General features: G+C 46.1%; 1 protein-coding gene across 1 annotated transcript in view; it reads right to left on the bottom strand.

The window, feature by feature from the left end:
• Window positions 1-20,428, bottom strand: part of LOC129700502 (1-phosphatidylinositol 4,5-bisphosphate phosphodiesterase beta-2-like) — a 149,257-nt gene that overhangs the window by 15,245 nt on the left and 113,584 nt on the right. Inside the window, exons 26-31 of the mRNA XM_055641056.1 lie at window positions 19,900-20,092; window positions 17,827-17,995; window positions 13,027-13,103; window positions 11,250-11,345; window positions 7,025-7,082; window positions 5,790-5,876 (exon numbers count right to left, since the gene is read on the bottom strand). Coding sequence (XP_055497031.1) covers window positions 5,790-5,876; window positions 7,025-7,082; window positions 11,250-11,345; window positions 13,027-13,103; window positions 17,827-17,995; window positions 19,900-20,092 — 680 coding nt within the window. The remainder of the gene's footprint in view (window positions 1-5,789; window positions 5,877-7,024; window positions 7,083-11,249; window positions 11,346-13,026; window positions 13,104-17,826; window positions 17,996-19,899; window positions 20,093-20,428) is intronic.

Genomic DNA, 20,428 nt, shown 5'->3' with positions numbered 1-20,428 from the left:
TGTGTGGTTGCTTATGGCTGACTAAAAGTGCCTTCTCATTGCCTCTGATGATTTTCGTGTTCTCCATGTATAACGCCAAATGTCTTACTATACAGAGACGATCATCTGTTGGGTAAGACTTAAATTCTATATTGAGGCCTGCTGATCCCTGTCTGTTCTGCTTTACTAATTCATAAATATGAAACGTAATATTTTCAGATGAAGAAGTCATGTTGTCCAGTCTTAATTTATGTAATGACTGTACCCTTTGTGCCGTGACCAATGCCATTAGCATGACTGTTTTTAATGTCGGTCTATGTAGGGACAGAGCTGTTGCTGGAGACCAATTCCTGAGCACCTTCAGGACAATACTCACATCCGATATTTGAGAGTACCTGGTTCTTGGGGGATTGGTATTAAAGATTCCCCTCATAAGTTTAGTTACCAGTGGGTGAGTCCCAACAGAGTGACGCTCTGTTCCTTGCCATAGATAAGTTGATAGGGCACTTCTGGCGCAGTTGATGGCACTATAACTGAGCCCCTCATCATAATGGAGGCCTGCCAGGTATTCCAGAACAGACGGGATGCTCTTATCTCTGTAGGTGATGCTGTGTTTGTGACAATACATCTCCCACTTCCTGATATAGACCAGATACTGTTTTTTGGTGGACTGTCTGTGGGTCGCCAAAATCATGTTCACTGTTCGGTCCGTCAGTCCCAGCTGTAGTAGTGGTATTTTTAAACACTACAAATTAATAAATTCAAATAGTTATGGCATGGGTGGCTATCCCTAGTTACGGGATGAACCAATAAGTCTGGTCTATTCGGGATGGTGATACATGGTTCTAATACCATGTTCAGTATCACTGGGAACCATGGTTGAGTAGGCCAATCGGGTACTACCAAAATACCAGACGCAGAGTCTTGCTGTATTTTCCTTAATACTCGACTGATGAGGCAGAAAGGAGGGAATGCGTAAATAAACAATTTCCCCCAATGCAGCGAAAATGCATCTGTCGCCGCTGCCCCAGGGTCTGGTTCCCACGAAACATAGTTTGATAACTGGTGATTAAGCCTGGATGCGAATAGATCGATATCTGGTGTTCCATATCGTGCTGTAATATCAACAAATACTTTTTTTTTCAACATCCATTCGGTGTTTTCATTAAATTTGCGTGACCTGGTGTCTGCCACTAAATTTAGTTTACCTGGTAGGTAAGTAGCTGATATCCAAATATCTCTCTGGATACACCACTGCCAAATTGTATTAGCCAGATTGTCACATGATGTCGATTTGTTTCCACCCATATGGTTGATATATGCTACCACGGTGGTATTGTCTATCTGTAGTCTAACATGCTGGTGATATGACCCAGTATAATATGACTTTAGGCCATAGAATGCACCCAACATTTCCAGGTAGTTTATGCCCAGTGTTAGTAATAATGATGCTTCCTGAGCAGTCCATCTACCTCCACAGCTGGAGATGGAATTGGTGGCACCCCAACCAAGTGCACTGGCATCAGTTTGAAGCACCATAGAAGGGTTGCTGATAATGATTGGATTGAAACAAAGCCAAATGTTATCTATCCACCATTTTAGTTCCATTATAGCTTTTATAGGCAGCTTCATTGGTCTGTCAAAATGACCAGCATTGATTTTGAGTGCTTGTATTTTTGCTCTCTGTAAATTTTGGTAATGTAAAGGTCCAAATTGTGTGGCTGGATAAGCAGCCACCATTTTGCCAATTACTTTTGCTACCAATCTGATGGACGGTTTACTGATGTCAATGAGGTTATTGCAAGCCTTTATTAAGTCTATAGCCTTTCCCTTTGGCAAAGTCACCGACATGTGAACTGAGTCAATTGTGAACCCCAAATAGTCCATAGTAGTGGAAGGCTTTAATTTAGATTTAACTGGATGGATAATAAACCCCAGTTTTTCAATTAACTGTTTTGTGGCTGTTACAGTTTGTTTGGCCAATTCCAAAGTTTTGCCCACAATTAGTATGTCATCTAGATATGCCATGACCATGTGTTTTCATTTCCGTAGAAACGCTAGGGCTGGTTTCAAAGTTTTAGTGAACAGCCTGGGGGCTGATGTTAACCCATTTGGCAGCGCTCTATACTGCCAACGCTGTCCCATCCAGTTGAATTTTAAGTAACATCTGTGGTCACCTCGTATAGGCACTGAATAGTAAGCATCTTTTAAATCGATGCTAGCCATGAAGTAACCTTTGGAAATCAATTGTTTAGCAGTAACAAAGGTTTCCATTTTAAAATGAATATATTGTACAAATGTATTCAATTTGGTCAGATCTATGATGATGCGACAAACATAGAAACATAGAAATTAGGTGCAGGAGTAGGCCATTCGGCCCTTCGAGCCTGCACCGCCATTCAATATGATCATGGCTGATCATCCAACTCAGTATCCCGTACCTGCCTTCTCTCCATACCCCCTGATCCCCTTAGCCACAAGGGCCACATCTAACTCCCTCTTAAATATAGCCAATGAACTGGCCTCAACTACCCTCTGTGGCAGAGAGTTCCAGAGATTCACCACTCTCTGCGTGAAAAAAAGTTCATCTTTTTTGTTTTTGGTAAAGATATTGGACATGAATTCTAGCGGTTCGTGATGGGATTTTTCAATTACCCTTTTTGCGTAAAGCCGCTCCAGTTCAGCATGCGCTTCTGATTTTTCTTTACCGGAAAGTACAAACATTCGGTTCGATATATGTTGAACTGGAGGTCTGTACTTGTGTATAAATTCTATTGTATATCCCTGGATTCTGCTTAAAATACAAGTATCGGTAGTTAACATACTCCATGCATCCAGAAAGGAGTGTAATCTCCCCCCAACCTCCATGCTCCCTACAATTTGTAGGAAACCAGACCCACCTACCTCCATAGTTACCAGTGGCAGGTTTACTTCTTTTTGTAAATCCTTCGTTGATGTTGAGGCGTCGGTGTCTGGGTTTGTGGTTTGGTTGATGTTGGAGGTTTGGGTATCTTCCAAGAAGGCCGGCCTGGACCATGGCCTAAAAAAGACTCATGTTCGGTGTACCGGACCTTCAAGCTTTCACCAGTCGGTCTTGTTCCACTGGTGGGTGCATAAGGGTGCTGTCTATGGCCGTAGTGGGTTTTTGATGAAGTCCCTTTTATGAGTCCCAGGGTTTTTGCTTCCTCATCGAGCTCCTTGACTTGCTTTGATAGGTTACCTTCAAATAGTAGTATTGGTGATTTTATGTTTCCAGGTTTGCACAGACCCGCGAATTTCGGGTTTAAAGTAGGTCGGATGGCACTCTTCCTGATGCTGTTTATCTCATATTGAGTGTTGCAAAGCAGTGCCAGTGCATCCTGTTGGTCCTGGGACATGTCCTTCTCATCCACTGTGCGGGTGAATGCTGTTATCCCTGCTGTTAGGAGTTTTAATACCTTTTGGAGTTTGATATCCATGCCTCTAACTCCTATTCCAATATGTTTCCATATACAAGTATTTACTACAGGAACATTCAGGGATATACAGTTACCCGGTGCCAGGTGCCTTGACGTGGTGTCCAATACAGCCTGTTCTTGTAGCTGGTTAAAGGGCATGTAATCTATACTGGCAGCTAGTTTTTGCTCCAGGTTTTGGCCAGTCTGGTCTGGCTGTATGAAGTTGGACACCATGTCCAGTAGATTTTCACGTTCCTGCATCCCATGCACACCTGATTTCTCTTCTGCAAACCCCTCTTCAGGATCAGCCCAGTACTGACCCCCAGTGATGAGGGAGAAGCACTGTCCACCCTACAAGAGGTGCTGCTGTGGGTTTTACATAGAGCCCACAGTGACTAGACTCCATCTCCCGGACCCTGTCACGTTGGAGCAAATGCTCCCCACACCGCTCCAGCCGGCTCCAGCGCTCACGGTCGCTGGCCGCCCGCGGCTGCTCAAAGTCGGACTCATCTGAGTCCACGACTTTGTTAGTTTTTTGTCTTGCCTTACCGCCCGGCCGTGGAGTGGATCTGGCCGGTGCGGAGGCGACATCGGGCACAGCTGATCCCATTATAGGTGATTCAAGTGCCGCTGGCCGCTGCTGGCTGCCCGCTACTCCGCGGTCCTCCCCCACCAGCTTTGTCGCAGCCCTCGTTGCTTTCTTCGACTTGTCCATGCTCCCCACCTGTAAATCAGTATGGGAAACACAAAAAGACCGCAGAGTAACTCTTACCTGCAGGTTCCGGCTTTTAAAACTGCTGCTGCGGGGGAACGTCGTTCCACCCCGCCTGACTGTCTCGCAATGCGTGTAGCGATATGACACGCATGCGTCCTGGCAGGGTTCTTCACGTAGTCACTCACGTGACTCCGAAGTAAAATCTAGATATAATTCTGGTAAACCTCCTCTGCACACTTTCCAAAGCCTCCACATCTTTCCAGTAATGAGGCTTCCCAGAACAGCACACAATACTCCAAATGTGGCCTGACCAAAGTCTTATTAAAGCTGCATCAAGACATCCTGACTCTTCTACTCAACGCCCCGACTTATGGAAGCAAGCATATGATATATCTTCTTTACCACTCTATATATTTGTGTTGTCTCTTTCAGGGAGAAATGCACTTGGGCCCAAGATCCCTTTGTACATCAATGCTGTTAAGAGTCATGACCATTGTGTACTTTCCCTGTACATTTGACCTCCCAAAGAGCAACATCTAAAGGGCCTGTCCCACTTGCATGCGATTGCATGCGTTTGGTGCAACCAAGCGTGGTCGCTTGAGGCGTACGGGCACCGTATGGCCGCGCGGGGCCGGTCCCACGTACAAGCGTGGAATTGTGCGGGACAAGTCCCGAGATCGCGCGGGGCTCCGAAAATCTGACAGTGTCCAAAATCTTCGCGCGCCAACGGCCTGTCGGCACGCAGGCGCATTGCGGTCGTACGCAGCATCTTGATGGCTTAAGCTGCGTGTTGACAGCGTACGCCTAGCGCATGGCATTGCGCGATGACGTCGCCGCCCGACGCCATGCAATGCACAAATTCAGTCGACCCGCCTCTGCCCAGCTGATTGGTAAGTATGACGCAAATGACATCACGCGCGAACTTAGCGCGTACTTCACGTGAACTCCGCTTCCGTTTGGTTGCGCCAAAAGCATGCAATCGCATGCAAGTGGGACAGGCCCTTTACACTTTTTTCAGATTAAATTCCATCTGCCATTTCTCCATTCCAATTCTTTAGATTAATTATATCCTGTTGTATACTTTGACAGCCTTCCTCACAGTCCCTGATCCCAGCAATCTTCATGCCATCTGCAAACTTACTAACCAACCCATCTACATGTATGTCTAAGTTATTTATATATATATATATTACGTACATCAGCAGACCCAGCACCAATCCTTGTGGAACTCATTTTGTCATTCTTTGTCTTTTATTATTGCTCTGACCAGTTTTCTCACTTGCCATCCTGTTAAATGAAATGCTTTTCCTCTTAAGTTTGATGTGTTCTGAAATTTAGTTTGAGATAATGCATCTCCTCTTGGAAATGTGCCGGTGCTGTTAATTGATCAATGGTCTAAAATTTTCTGACATTCAGAAAGTGACTATTTCAAACACACAGAGGAGCAAATTCTGATCAAAGGATTTCTGAAAAACTGGACGCAGCTTCAGAAATAAGAACTTACTACCTTTCACACACAGTACATAACTACCCGACCCAGATTTCCATCTTTCAACTAAATTCCATCAGATTCCACGTCATTTCATTCAAAGATCGGAAACACCATCCAACTCCAGAAACTTTCACATAAATTAATCAAACTCATTCCATTCTGTTACCTGTTTTTCCTTTTCGTTAATTTCTTCAAAATCACCTGCATGTTTTTCCTGGAGTTTGCTTTCATTCTTCGACTGGCTCATTAAAGCCTGCAATAGAACACTGACATTATTAATGGATGAGGAGATGCGGTGACCAGCGGGATGCAGTGAGTGGGATAGTTCAATGAAGAGGGATGATCAGCTGGGGGCAGAATAGGGAATGGTGAGTGTTGGCAGTTAGTAGGAGAGGTTACTTTTGAATGTGGACCAGTTGGTGAAGGGCTGGAGAGTTTACTTTAGTTTAGGGATACAGTGCGGACACGGGCCTTTCAGCCCACCGAGTCCGCACCGACCAGCGATCCCCGCACATTAACACTACCCTACACACACTAGGGACAATTTGCATTGATACCAAGCCTACAAACCTGCACGTCTTTGGAGTGTGGGAGGAAACCGAATATCTCGGGGAGAAAGCCCACGCAGGTCACGGGGAGAACGTGCAAACTCCAAACAGACAGCACCCGTAGTCGGGGTCGAACCCGAGTCTCTGGCGCTGTAAGGCAGTTGCTCTACCGCGGCGCCACTGTGCCGCCCTCAATTTTGAAAGGTGCGGCAGATTAGTACTGTATAGCCTAACCCACTGCACATATACTGCTCTGTTCTTGGCAACAAGTACCACGGACAAGTAAAATCACTGGGTCATTGCATCGTGACCCCATTTGACGGCCCCTTATTCCTGTCCATTCCTCCTGCCACCCTCCCTGCATTTTAAAACTACCTTTATTTTCTCTCTCAGTTCTGACAAAAGGCTTTTGACTGGCGACATTAAAGGGCCCTGTCCCACTTTCCCGAGTTACTCACGAATTCTCCCGAGTTTTCCCCTTGATTCATACTCGGAGAATTATGGTATTAGCCAGCCGTAGGTACTCGGGGCTATTTTCTTTTTACTCGTGGACATTTTTCAACATGCTGAAAAAACGTCCTGACTTACCTGATGCCCCGAGTATGGCATTACGAGCTGCTACAAAATATCTACGGCTTCCTACGGCCTCCTATGGACCCGCTACGGACATTCTCCAATTTTGAATCATGGGGAAAACTCGGGAGAATTCGTGAGTAACTCAGGAAAGTGGGACAGGGCCTTAACTCTGTTTCTCATTACACAAATTCTCCCTGCCCTGAGTGCTTGCAGCACTTTTTGTGTTTTATTTCAGATTTCTAGCGTCTGCACATTTTTAACCAGCGTCGCCACCTACCAGCTTGAATTCTTTCACCGACACTTGAATGTGGAGCTCAATGATCTCTTTCTTGCGCCTGTGAACAAGAAACACGACTACAGAATAAGTTCATCTATGTTTGGACTGCTTTCCCTCACCAAGAGTCCAGTAGACCTGAAACCCCAAGGTAGAAACAAAAAGCTGGAGTAACTCAGCGGGACAGGCAGCATCTCTAGAGAGAAGGAGTGGGCGACGTTCTGGGTCGGGACCGGCATCTGCAGTTCCTTCTTACACAATGAAATATAAAGGTGACGGCTGCTCAGAGCTTCACTCAGTCCCATGAATCACACGCCCTGATACAAAATGAGATTTACTTTTTGTTTTTGAGGTATATGATATACTCCCTTTCTTATCGTTATGAGGCAAATGTGTGCACGCACATCCATAATGTTACGCTGTGTAGAGGGTGAAGGGTTACCAGAATGCTGCCTGGATTAGAGGGTGTTAGCGATCTGGAGAGGCTGGACCAGTTTGGACATTTTGGAGCACAGAGGCCTGATAGTTTTTAGTTGTAGAGATACAGCGCGGAAACAGGCCCTTCGGCCCACCAAGTCCTTGCCGACCAGCGATCCTCGCACATTAACAGTACCCTACACATACTGCGGACAATGATCCATAGTCAGGATTGAACCCGGTTCTCTGGCGCTGTAAGGCGGTATCTCGACCACAACGCTACCCTGCCGTAGATATGAAAAATAGATACATTTTGGAGTGATTTGTGTAGTTCTGGACGCCCATTAGAGGAAGGGTGTGGAGGCTTTGGAGAAGGTGCGGAGGAAGATTGACAAAATGCTGCCTGGTCTAGAGGATTTCAGCTGCAGAGGTTGGATAAACCTGGGTTAAGGGCCTGTCCCACTTTCACAACCTAATTCACGACCTCTGCTGAGTTTGCCCTTGACTCATACTCGCAGCATGGTCATCACGAGGTCGTAGGTAGGCCGTAGCGGGCCGTGACGCTAGTCGTAGGTACTCGTGGCATCAAGTAGGTCGGGGCGTTTTTTCAACATGATGAAAAATGTCCACGAGTAAAAAAGGTCGTAAATTAGGTCGTGAAAGTGGGACGGGCCCTTTATTTTCTCTGGAACTTCTGAGGTTGCGGTGAGACTTGCTAAAAGTTCATAAAATTATGAGCTGGCATAGATAGGGTAGACAGTCAGAGCTTTTACCCCGATGGAAATGACCAAGACTAGAAGGCATTGCTTTAAGGTGAGAGGGGCAAAGCTTGATAGAGATGTTCAGGACAGGTTTTTGTTATGCAGAGAATGGTGAGTGTCTGGAATGAGCTTTGAGGGATGGTGTTGAAGAAGAGATGATAGTGGCATTTAAGAGGCTTTTAGGTAGGCAAATGTATATGCAAGGAAAGGGGAGATGTGGATTACGTGAGGCAGAGATTAGTTTAATTTGGGATCATCTTAATTCGGGTTCATTTTAAGATACTGTTATTTGTTTTTAAATCTCTGAATGGGCTCGCCCCGCCTTACCTCTCTGAGCTGCTCCACCCATACGCTCCTGCCCGGTCCCTCAGGTCAGCTGGTCAGCTGCTCCTGGAGGTACCGAGGTCTAATCGGAGGCTCAGAGGGGATAGAGCCTTCTCTGTTGCTGCTCCGGCACTCTGGAACACCCTGCCGTTGCACATCAGACAGGCCCCCTCACTGTCCATCTTCAAATCCAGTGTTAAAACACATTTGTACTCCCTGGCTTTTGACCATGCCTGAGACTTTGCTTCTGTTTTTATTGTTTTTAATGTTTCTTTATTTTACTTGTCTTTTCCTACTATTTCTTTTGATTGTTATTATTGGTGTGTATTAACTTTTTTGTCAATGATTTAGTGATGTACAGCACTTTGTTGCAACTATGATTGTTTTTAAAGTGCTCTATAAATAAAAAAATTATTATTATTATTATTATTATTATTATTATCTTTGGCGCAGACATAGTGGACCAAAGAGCCTGTTCCTGGACTGCACTGTTCCATGTGTATATTGTGTCTGGGGAATTGGGGTTGGGGGGGAACAGTGCCCTAGAATCACCACTTGCATTCATCACGATGCTTCAATCTCTCCTCATGCTGATCATGCATTGTCCCCCCCCCCCCCCCCACTCATGTAGCCACAAGTCCACAAGATTGTTAATGGGGCTGTCCCCCTTATTTTCCATTAAAAAGGATTCCTCTATTGGGAGAGTCTAGGACTAGAGGTCACAGCCTCAGAATTAAAGGACTTTCTTTTAGGAAGGAGATGAGGAGGAATTTCTTTAGTCAGAGGGTGGTGAATCTGTGGAATTCTCTGCCACAGAAGGCTGGGGAGGTCAGGTCAATGGGTATTTTTAAGGCAGAGAGAGATAGATTTTAGATTAGTTACAGGTGTCACAGGTTATGGGGAGAAGACAGGAGAATGGGATTAGGAGGGAGAGATAATGTAGATCAGCCATGATTGAATGGTGAAGTAGACCTGATGGGCCAAATGACCTAATTCTTCTCCTATACAGTCACAGAGTGATACAGTGTAGAAGCAAGCCCTTCAGCCCTACTTGCCCACACCAGCCAACATGTCCCAGCTACACTAGTCCCACCTGCCTGCACTTGGTCCATATCCCTCCAAACCTGTCTTATCAATGTACCTGTCTAACTGTTTCTTAAACGTTGGGATAGTCCCAGCCTCAACTACCTCCTCTGGCAGCTTGTTCCATACACCCACCACCCTTTGTGTGGAAAAAGGTACCCCTCAGATTCCTATTAAATATTTTCCCCTTCACCTTGAATCTATGTCCTCTGGTCCTCGATTCTCCTACTCTGGGCAAGAGACTCCGTGCATCTACCCGATCTATTCCTCTCATGATTTTGTACACCTCTATAAGATCACCCCTCATCCTCCTACGCTCCAAGGAATAGAGACCCAGACCACTCAACCTCTCCCTGTAGCTCACACCCTCTAGTCCTGGCAACATCCTCGTAAATCTTTTCTGAACCCTTTCAAGCTTGACAATATCTTTCCTATAACATGGTGCCCAGAACTGAACACAATATTCTAAATGCAGTCTCACCAACGTCTTATACAACTGCAACATGACCTCCCAACTTCTATACTCAATACTCTGACTGATGAAGGCCAAAGTGCCAAAAGTCTTTTTGACCACCTTATCTACCTGCGACCCGACCCTCAATGAATCATGTACCTGTACTCCTAGATCCCTCTGCTCTACAACACTACCCAGAGGCCGACCATTTACTGTGTAGGTCCTGCCCTTGTTCGATGTCCCAAAATGCAACACCACACACTTCTCTGTATTAAATTCCATCAACCATTCCTCAGCCCACCTGGCCAATCGATCCAGATCCTGCTGCAATCGTTCACAACCATCTTCACTATCTGTAAAACCACCCACTTTTGTATCATCAGCAAACTTGCTAATCTTGCCCTGTATGTCCTCATCCAAAACATTGATGTAGATGACAAACAGTAACGAGCCAATTTGCTATCCATTCAGCTATCTCTCCTTGGATCCCATGAGATCTAACCTTCCAGAGCAGCCTACCATACGGAACCTTGTCAAGCGCCTTACTGAAGTCCATGTACACAACATCTACAGCTCTGCCCTCATCAACCTTTTTGGTCACGTCTTCAAAATCAATCAGATTTGTGAGACACAACCTCCCGCGTACAAAACAATGCTGACTATCCCTAATCAGCCCTTGCCCATCCAAATGCCTGTCTAACCTATCCCTTAGAATACTCTCTTGTAACTATCCAACTACAGATGTTAAGCTCAACGACCTATAGTTCCCAGCATTTTCCCTGCAGCCCTTCTTGAAACGAGGCACACGTTTGCCACCCTCCAGTCTTCCGGCACCTCTCCTGCATTTAAGGATGACCTGTCAATTTCAACCAGGGCTCCCGTAATTTCCTCTCTAGATTCCCACAATGTCCTCGGATATATCTGATCAGGCCCTGGAGATTTGTCTACCTACATACACGGTAGTAGCTTCATTAGTTCTTTGACGGTGACACTGACTGCTCTCAAGACACTTCCATTGACTGCCCCAAATTCCTCCGTCCTACTGTCTTTCTCCTCGGTAAATACAGAGGAGAATAACTCATTGAGGTCCTTGCCCATCTCCTGTGGCCGACTAGTTTCCTGCGAGGTCCCACTCTCTCTTATGACCTTATCACTTATGACCTTATGACCTTATGACCTTATCACTCACCTATCCCGGACAATCTTGTCTGCTGTAGTTTTAATCATCGTCTCAATCTTCTCCAGACGTTTCAGCTCCAACTTTCTCTTCAATTCTTTCATTTCACTGAATAAAAGGTGACAAATTGAAATGCAAAATTAATCCTCGATTACAGGCAGCTCTGCAGTGTCAGTGGATTGGATTGGAAAGTCCAGGTAAACAGCATCCACTGTCTATCCTACCTTCCTCAAAGAATTCCAACTGATTTGTCAGGAAAGATCACCCCCTCACAAAACTATTGCATATCTTTCATTCATTGTTCTTTATCTCTCTACATCATTGTCTATATCTCTCCTTCCCTTATCCCGAACTAGTCTGAAGCAGGGTGGCGACCCGAAATGTCACCCAGACTTCTCCAGAGATGCAGCCCGTCCCGCTGAGTTACTCCAGCTTTTTGTGTCTATCTTCGGTTTAAACCACCATCTGCAGTTCCTTCCTGCACATGCTGACTTTAGTCTATTTTATCATTTAGAAACGTCCTCCTTTATAATGGACTCTGAAATCTTACCAACCACTGAAGTCAGGCTTATCGGCCTATAGTTTCCCCTAATTTTCCTTCCTTCCTTCTTGAACAACAGAGTAACATTTGCAATTTTCCAGTCCCCTGGAACCACTCCTGACTCTAGTGGTTCTTGAAAGATCACTATTAATGTGACAATCTCTAAAGCCACCAATTTCAAAGCCACCTCTTTCAGGATGTAGTCCATCTGGTCTGGGTGACATCCATCTTCAGCCCTTTCAGCTTCCCAAGCACCTTCTCCTTAGTAATCGCCACTCCACTAACTTCCACCCCCTGAGTCTCTTGAATTTCAGGCACATTGCTGGTTTCTGCCTCTGTGAAGACTGATGCAAATTCAATCCCCATTATAATTTATCCAGCACCATTTTCCAGTGTTCCTCTGTCCACTCTTGCCTCTCTCTTAAGGCCCTGTCCCACTTTCCCGAGTTACTCACGAATTCCCCCGAGTTTTCCCCTCGATTCAAACTTGGAGAATTACGGTAATAGCCAGCAGTACGTACCCGGGGCGATTTTTTATACTCGTGGAAAATTTTCAACATGCTGAAAAAAACGTCCCGACTTACCTGATGCCCCAAGTTCCTACGGCTGGCATAACGAGCCGCTACGAAACATCTATGGACTCGCTACGAACATTCTCCGAGTTTGAAGCAAGGGGAAAACTCAGGAGAATTTGTGAGTAACTCAGGAAAGTGGGACAGGCCCTTTACTGGTTATATATCTGAAGAAACTTTTGCTATCCTCTGTGATATTTCATCTTTTCTCCCCGTATTACCTTTTTAGTTTCCTTCTGTAAGTTTTTAAAAGCTTCCCAATCCTCTAGCTTCCCATGAAATCTTTGCAATATTATATGCCCTTTTAGTTTTATGCTGTCTTTGACTTCCTTTGTCAGCCACGGTGGCCTCATTCTCCCCTTAAAGATAAAAAGATCCTGCATCTTCCGAATTATTCCTAGAAACTCCTGCCATTGTGACATTTAGACCTGGAGCGGGGCCGTACATCGCTCGGCGTGGCCTTAAATGGCTGTGGGACTTACCATCGCCCGCCTGGGGCTTCAACATCGGGAGAAAAATGGTGCAGGGGAGAGAAAAGACTGCCTTCCATCATCACATGTTCCCACGGCGTTTGAGTTAATTTACTACTGGAGGTTTCCTCACCACAGCACTGGACCCGAGATAAACATTCACCATCCACCAGAACCACTTGTACATTAGCTTGATGTCTCCTTACCTTTCAGCTGAATCCTTCAAATTTTTCAGTTCAACAGCTTGCTTTTCCTTTGCTAACTCCACCATTTTGATCATTTGCTGTTGGTATAGAGACAAAATCATTATTTGGATTGTGTCATCTAGTCTTTTGCCTGGGGCGTGCGGTCATCGTTGTAATGCCGGGGTGAGGAGAGTTCATGACTACGGGGAGATATTAATGCTTAGTAAAGGCTGCACAAAGGGCAGCACGGTGGCGCAGCGGTAAAGTCGCTGCCTTACAGCACTTGCAGTGCTGGGGACCCGGGTTCGATCCCGACCACGGGTGCTGTCTGTACAGAGTTTGTACTTTCTCCCCGTGATAGAGTCATAGAGTGATACAGTGTGGAACCAGTGTGGAAACAGGCCCTTCAGCCCAACCTGTCCACACCGACCAACATATCCCAGCTACACCCGTCCCACCTGCCTGTGCTTGGTCCATATCTTTGGTTTCCTTTCACACTCCAAAGACGTACACATTTGTAGTTTAATTGGCTGGATATAAATGTAAATTGTCCATAGTGTGTGTAGGGTAGCGTTAATGTGCGGGGATCGCTAGTCGGTGCAGACTTGATGGGCCTGTTTCTGCGCTGTATCTCAAAACTAAACTTGCTTGTAAGAGTGCGATGACAAGAGTTCAGGCGATGCATGTTCCTGTTAGAGTGAAGGGCAAGGCAGGTGGGAGAAGGCAAGCTTGGATGATGAGAGAAATTGAGGCGGTGGTCAGGAAAACGAAGGTGGCCTGGGAGAAGTATTGGCAGCTGGGATTAAGTGTATCCTTGGAGGAGTTTTGGGATCTGAGGAGCATATTTAAGAAGGAAATCAGGAGGGGAAAATGAAGCATGAGATAGCTTTGGCAGATAATATTAACCAAAATCCAAAGAGGTTGTATTTAATGGGAAAGAGATTAACTGGAGAGACATAGGGCCTCGCAGAAACCAAAGTGGTTATCTCTGTGTAGAGCCACGGGGAATAAGCGAGATCCTCGATGAGACTTTCTCCTCTGTTTTCACCATGGAAAAGGAAATGACGACTGGGGAACTTGAGCCAGTTAATGGTGATGTCTTGAAGACAATCCGTATTAATGTCGACAAAATGCCGAGGCCTATGAAGTTAGATAAATCTTCAGGACCTGCTCAGGTATATCTGAGCACATTGTGGGAAGTGAGAGAAGAAATTGCAGGAACTTTGGCTGAGATACATGAATCGTCATTGAACACGGGTGGGGTGGGGTGAGGTGCCGGAAGACTAGAGGGTGGCAAATGATGTGCCTTTATTTAAGAAGGGGGTAATAAAAACTGGGAATTTGGATAGGGAGGGCTGATTTGGGATAGTCACCATGGATTTTATATATGGGAGATCATGTCATATGAATTTATGAAGAAGAAAGCAGAAATGATAGATATTGTCTATATGAACTTCAGCAAGGCATTCAGTTTGGTTTAGTTTAGTTTACTGATATAGCACGGAAACAGGCCCTTCAGCCCATCAGGTCCTCGCCGGCCAGCGATCCCCGCACATTAACACTATCCTACACACACGAAGGACAATTTTTACATTTACCAAGCCAATGAACCTACAAACCTGGAGTATGGGAGGAAAGCGAAGATCTCTGAGAAAACCCATGCAGGTCACAGGGAGAACGTAAATAAAGATAAGAAAAAAGAAAAAGAAAAGTGGAGATATATCTGACCCTTGCCCCCCCCCCCCTCCCTCCCCTGGAAGATTAGATCACATGGGATCCAGGAAGAACTAGCTGACGGAATAGAGAATCGGCCATGGAAGGAAGCAGCGGGTGATGGTGGAAGATTGTTTTTCAGACAAAAGTCCTTGGAATAATTGTCATCAGGGTATGCAGTAGAGATGATTGATGTATCTCAGACAAGGATGTTATGTTACAGTTGTCCAAGACATTGGTGAGTCAACATTTGGAATATCAAGTCCATTTTCATCACCCTGCTGTAGGGAAGGATGCGGTTTAGCTTGAAAGAGTGCAGAGAAGACTCAGAGAAGGATATTGGACACAAAAAGCTGCAGTAACTCAGCAGGACAGGCAGCATCCCTGGAGAGAAGGAATGGGTGACGTTTTGGGTCGAGACCCTTCTTCAGAGGATGTTGCCAGGGCTTGAGGCCCTGAAGTACAGGCGGATGTTGGGTGGCTAGGATTTTATTCTTTGGAGCACAGGAGGCTGAGGGGTGATCTTGTAGAGGCTCATAAAATCATTAGGAGAATAGATAGGGTGAATGCACAGAGCTTTCTTACTCTGTAAAATTGAGTAATGGAATCAAGAACCAGACGACATAGGGTTAGGTGAGAGGAAAAAGATTTAATTGGAACTTGATGGACAATTTTTTTCTTAGAGATGGTGGCAGGTCTATAGAACGAGCTGCCAGAGGAGGTAGTTGAGGCAGGTACTATAACACCATGTAAAACACATTTGGACAGGTACATGGATAGGAAAGGTTTAGCGGGAAATGGGCCAAGCACAGGCAGGTGAGAGTAGCATAGAATGGGGCACTGTGGTCGGCATGGGCAAGTTGGTCCGAAGGGGCTGTTTCCATGCTCTATGACATCAGCTGACAACTATTAAACCAAAATTGTTTCACTCAGTAACTTTCCATTTAGACTGTTTCAGTTTGTACTGTGGAGCAGTGTCCCATGCACTCCATGTCCCCAGCAGCCATCTGTCCATTCATGCAGAGTTGGATTATTCATGGCAGCCAACTTGGCAATCTCCCTACGTTCCCCCTTTCATGGCCCATCCTGTTGACATGCTTGCTCTCCCCTCATGCACAGCCCTCCCCTCCATTGAAAGCACCCGCAAACCCACTAACCACACTAGGGACAATTTACAATTACACCAAGCCAATTAACCTACAAACCTGTACCTCTTTGGAGTGTGGGAGGAAACCGGAGGTCCCGGAGCAAGCCCACGCAGGTGCAATTATAAAGAAAGCACATCAGCGCCTGTACTTCCTGAGAAGATTACGGAGAGTCGGTTTGTCAAGGAGGACTCTCTCGAACTTCTACAGGTGCACAGTAGAGAGCATGCTGACCGGTTGTATCGTGGCTTGGTTCGGCAACTTGAGCGCCCAGGAGCGGAAAAGACTGCAAAAAGTTGTAAACACTGCCCAGTCCATCATCGGCTCTGACCTCCCTACCATCGAGGGGATCTATCGCAGTCGCTGCCTCAAAAAGGCTGGCAGCATCATCAAGGACCCACACCATCCTGGCCACACACTCATCTCCCCGCTACCTTCAGGTAGAAGGTACAGGAACCTGAAGACTGCAACATCCAGGTTCAGGAATAGCTACTTCCCCACAGCCATCAGGCTATTAAACTCAACTCAAACAAAACTCTGAACATTAATAGCCTATTGCACTTTATCTGCTTATTTATATGTGTGTATATATATATTCAATAGTGTATGGTCACACTGATCTGTTCTGTATTTATGCCTACTATATTCTGTTGTGCTGAAGCAAAGCAAGAATTTCATTGTCCTATCTGGGACACATGACAATAAACTCTCTTGAATCTTGAATCTTGTACTCCGTACATTCAGCACCCGTAGTCAGGATTGAACCCAAGTCCCTGGTGCTGGTGGGTAGCTCAAAAGGTGTGGATAAAGATTGGGTCACACATTTCCCAGCCAAGTTAACATGTTTTCATATTAATATGCTGAATAGACGGAAGGTGGCCAAGTTATAAAATGGGAAATTCCAAAGAATTGTCAACCCTTTGCAAGGCAATGGAGGAACCTTTCCTCATTCCCTGCGTATATCATCCAGGGAATGTGATTCCTCCAGGCATTTGTGTTAGCAAAATCAGGCATACAATGTACTCTGTCAAACTCCTTACAAAGACCAAGGGATGTGTGTCTGAAAGATCAGAAAGTGATTGAAAGATGAGAGCCCCAGCTGTGAGCACATTGCAGGAGGAGATGAAGTAACACAGGGTGTAATAAATCCCCAGACCTAACTGGATCACTAGAATAATGGCCCTGTCCCACTGTACGAGTTCATTCAAGAGCTCTCCCGAGTTTAAAAAAAATCAAACTCGTGGTAAGCACGGAGAATGAACGTAGCGGGTACGTCGGAGCTCGGGGACGTCTCTTAGCGGCTCGTTACGCTAACGGCAGGTACTCGGGAAGACTCGCTAACGGCAGGTAAGCACGGGAAGACTCGTGAAGATTTTTCAACACGTTGAAAAATGTCCACGAGAGCCCCGAGTACCGACGAGCGGCCATTACCGTAAATCTCCGAGTTCGAATCAGGGCAAACTCAGGAGAACTCTTCGAATGAACTCGTACAGTGGGACAGGGCTTTAAGTTAGAGAAAATCCCAGAGTTTAGATTAGTTTAGTTTAATTTAGTTTAGTGATACAGCGTGGAAACAGGCCCTTGGGCCGACCGAGTCCGCACTAACCAGCAGTTCCCGCACATTAACACTGTCCTATACACAATCAGGGACAATTTTTACATTTACACCAAGCCAATTAACCTACAAACCTGTACGTCTTTGGAGTGTGGGAGAAAACCGAAGATCTCGGAGAAAACCCACGCAGGTCACGGGGAGAACGTGCAAACTCCAGACAGACAGCACCCGTAGTCAGGATCGAACCTGGGTCTCCTGCGCTGTAAGGCAGTAACTCTACTGCTGTGCCACTGTGCCGCCAGAGCTTGCAGGTAGAATGAGTAACAGAAAAATCCCCACCACTCAGGAAACATATCGAACGCCAATACATCCCCCACATAGGGGGACACTGCCAGTTTGGTCCATTACCTTAGCGATGTGTTGCTCCTTCTTGGTCCGCATGAGTTCGTAGTGGTCTGCATGCACTTGCATTAAATCTGATTCCATGTTGTCCCTGAGCTCACTGCATTTCTCGGCCTCTGGCCCACCGGTCATTGAAGCATTGCTGAGCGTGCTCTCGGGAGCATTACAGACATTCCTGCAGCAGGGAGAAGGATCATGTAACTATCAATGGCTCTGACGCTAATCACATACGATAGCCTAATATCATTTTGCAAATATATTAATTTAAACCTCTCCTCTTCACCAAATAAAAACCCCATGAACTAGAAGACCGGGTTATAGCCAATCCCTTCCTCCTAACACAAAATAGGTTCAACAAAATTCCCACTGAATTTTTGTTTTAAAGAGATACAGGGTGGAAACAGGCCCTTTGGCCAACCGAATCCGCACTGACCAGCGATCCACGCACACTAACACTATCCTACACGCACTGGGAACAATTCATATTTATACCAAGCCAATTAACCCACAAACCTGTACGTATTTGGAGTGTGGGAGAAAATCAAAGATCTCGGAGAAAACCCACACGGGTCACAGGGAGAACATACAAATTCTGTACAGACAGCACCCGTAGTCAGGATGGAACCCGGGTCTCTGGCGCTGTAGGCAGTAGCTCTACCGCTGCGCCACTGTGCCGCAGGTTAACAGATGGTGAAGTCTCACATCCCAGCAGGGAATAGATTTTCAGCAAAGAACTACCCAACATACCCACTAGTTGGAGGACTCAATGCCACTTCCACACCAGGTTGGCAACACACCCCAGTGCCAAGAGCTGGCCCCAATCCCGCCCATCCCGCCAAGGTTAATTCCCGGGATGGCGGGACTGTCATATGCTGAGAGAATAGAGCAGCTGGTCTTGTACACTCTGGAGTTTAGAAGGATGAGAGGAGATCTCATTGAAACATATAAGATTGTTAAGGGTTTGGACACGCTAGAGGCAGGAAACATGTTCTCCCGATGTTGGGGGAGTCCAGAACCAGGGGCCACAGTTTAAGAATAAGGAGGAAGCCATGTAGAACAGAGACACTTTTTCTCACAGAGTCGTGAGTCTGCCCCAGAGGATGGTGGAGGCGGGTTCTCTGGATGCTTTCAAGAGAGAGCTAGATAGGGCTCTTAAAAATAGCGGAGTCAGGGGATATGGGGAGAAGGCAGGAACGGGGTACTGATTGTGGATGGTCAGCCATGATCACATTGAATGACGGTGCTGGCTTGAAGGGCCGAATGGCCTACTCCGGCACCTATTGTCTATTGTCTATCCAAATTCCCAGATTTTTTCCTGCAGCCCTTCTTAAATAGAGTCACAACATTTGCCACCCTCCAGTCATTTCACCAGGTGCCAAGAGCGCAGCGGGAATCGTGTCTGGGCGCTGCAGTGATATTGCAATGATAAGGGGGATGTGCGTTGGGGTGGGGAGGAGGGGAGGACATTAACGTCAGAGAAAGTGATGATGAAAGGAAAGAATTGAAGGGGAAGTGATTGATAAGAGGATGGGCAATGATGTGGGATTGTAAGTAAAGGAGGTTAAGTATGTGGAGGCCCAGGAGGAGCAGACCATGAGAACACAATACATAATTGGCCCATCCATGTAGCAGTGAGATGTCCATGCTAACAATTGGAGAAGTTTTGCTACATTTTACAGCAACACGGCTCCATTCCAAAACGTGGAGTCTTAATGTGTAGGAAGAAACTGTAGATGCCGGTTGTACTCTGAAGATAGACACAAATTGCTGGAGCAACTCAGCGGGACAGGCAGCATCTCTGAAGACGAACACTGGGTGACGTTTCAGCTCGAGACTTCTTCAGTTTCAAACTTTCTTGTTTGACTCTGAAGAGGGGTCTCGACCCGAAACTCCATCCATTCCTTCTCTCCAGAGATGCTGCCTGTCCCGCTGAGTTGCTCCAGCAATTTGTGACTTTGGTGGAGTCTTATTGTTGGTGGACTTAGTGTTGTTTCTTCGCCTGTTTTCATGAGCTCCCATTGAGCTCTAGTGGACTCTGCATTCTCCTTCGTCAAGCGGAAGTTCAAATGTCATCTTTACCATTTTTTCTTGACGGATTTGTTAATCGTTTGTTTTCCCTTGCATTGCTCAGCTAAAATGCCGGAATATTTCTGCATCACTTCACTCCTCTTCTTCTGAAACTTCTTCTCCAGTTCCTTCAGCTCTTTCTCGTGCTTCCTCTGCATTTTGATAAACGCTTTCTGTGTCTTCAGCTCAGAAGTGGTCAACGGTTCTATCATTGGATGAAGAAAGATCATTTCAATGTGTTGCACATCAGCTTCCAAAAAGGAACAGTAACCAGGTTACTACAAAAACATGTCCACATCCTAGATTTCAGTCTGGTGAACCTTTGTTGCACTCTGTCAGATGCCAGCGCCCGCCCGGGGCTCCAACAACAAGACCCGGAGCGCGGCCTTGCATCACCCGGCGCGGCGTTAATGGCCGCGGGACAATTACCATCGCCCGCCGGGGGCTCTGACTTTGACTCTGACATCGGGGGGAGAGGGAAGTGCAGGAGAGAGATACGGTTTTTTTGCCTTCCATCACAGCGAGGTGGAGATGCGCTGTG

The sequence above is a fragment of the Leucoraja erinacea genome, chromosome 9 (assembly GCF_028641065.1).
Source record: "Leucoraja erinacea ecotype New England chromosome 9, Leri_hhj_1, whole genome shotgun sequence".
NCBI classification, from domain to species: Eukaryota; Metazoa; Chordata; class Chondrichthyes; order Rajiformes; family Rajidae; genus Leucoraja; species Leucoraja erinaceus.
Note: the sequence above shows the minus strand (reverse complement) of the source record. Positions and strands in the feature narration are given on the sequence as shown.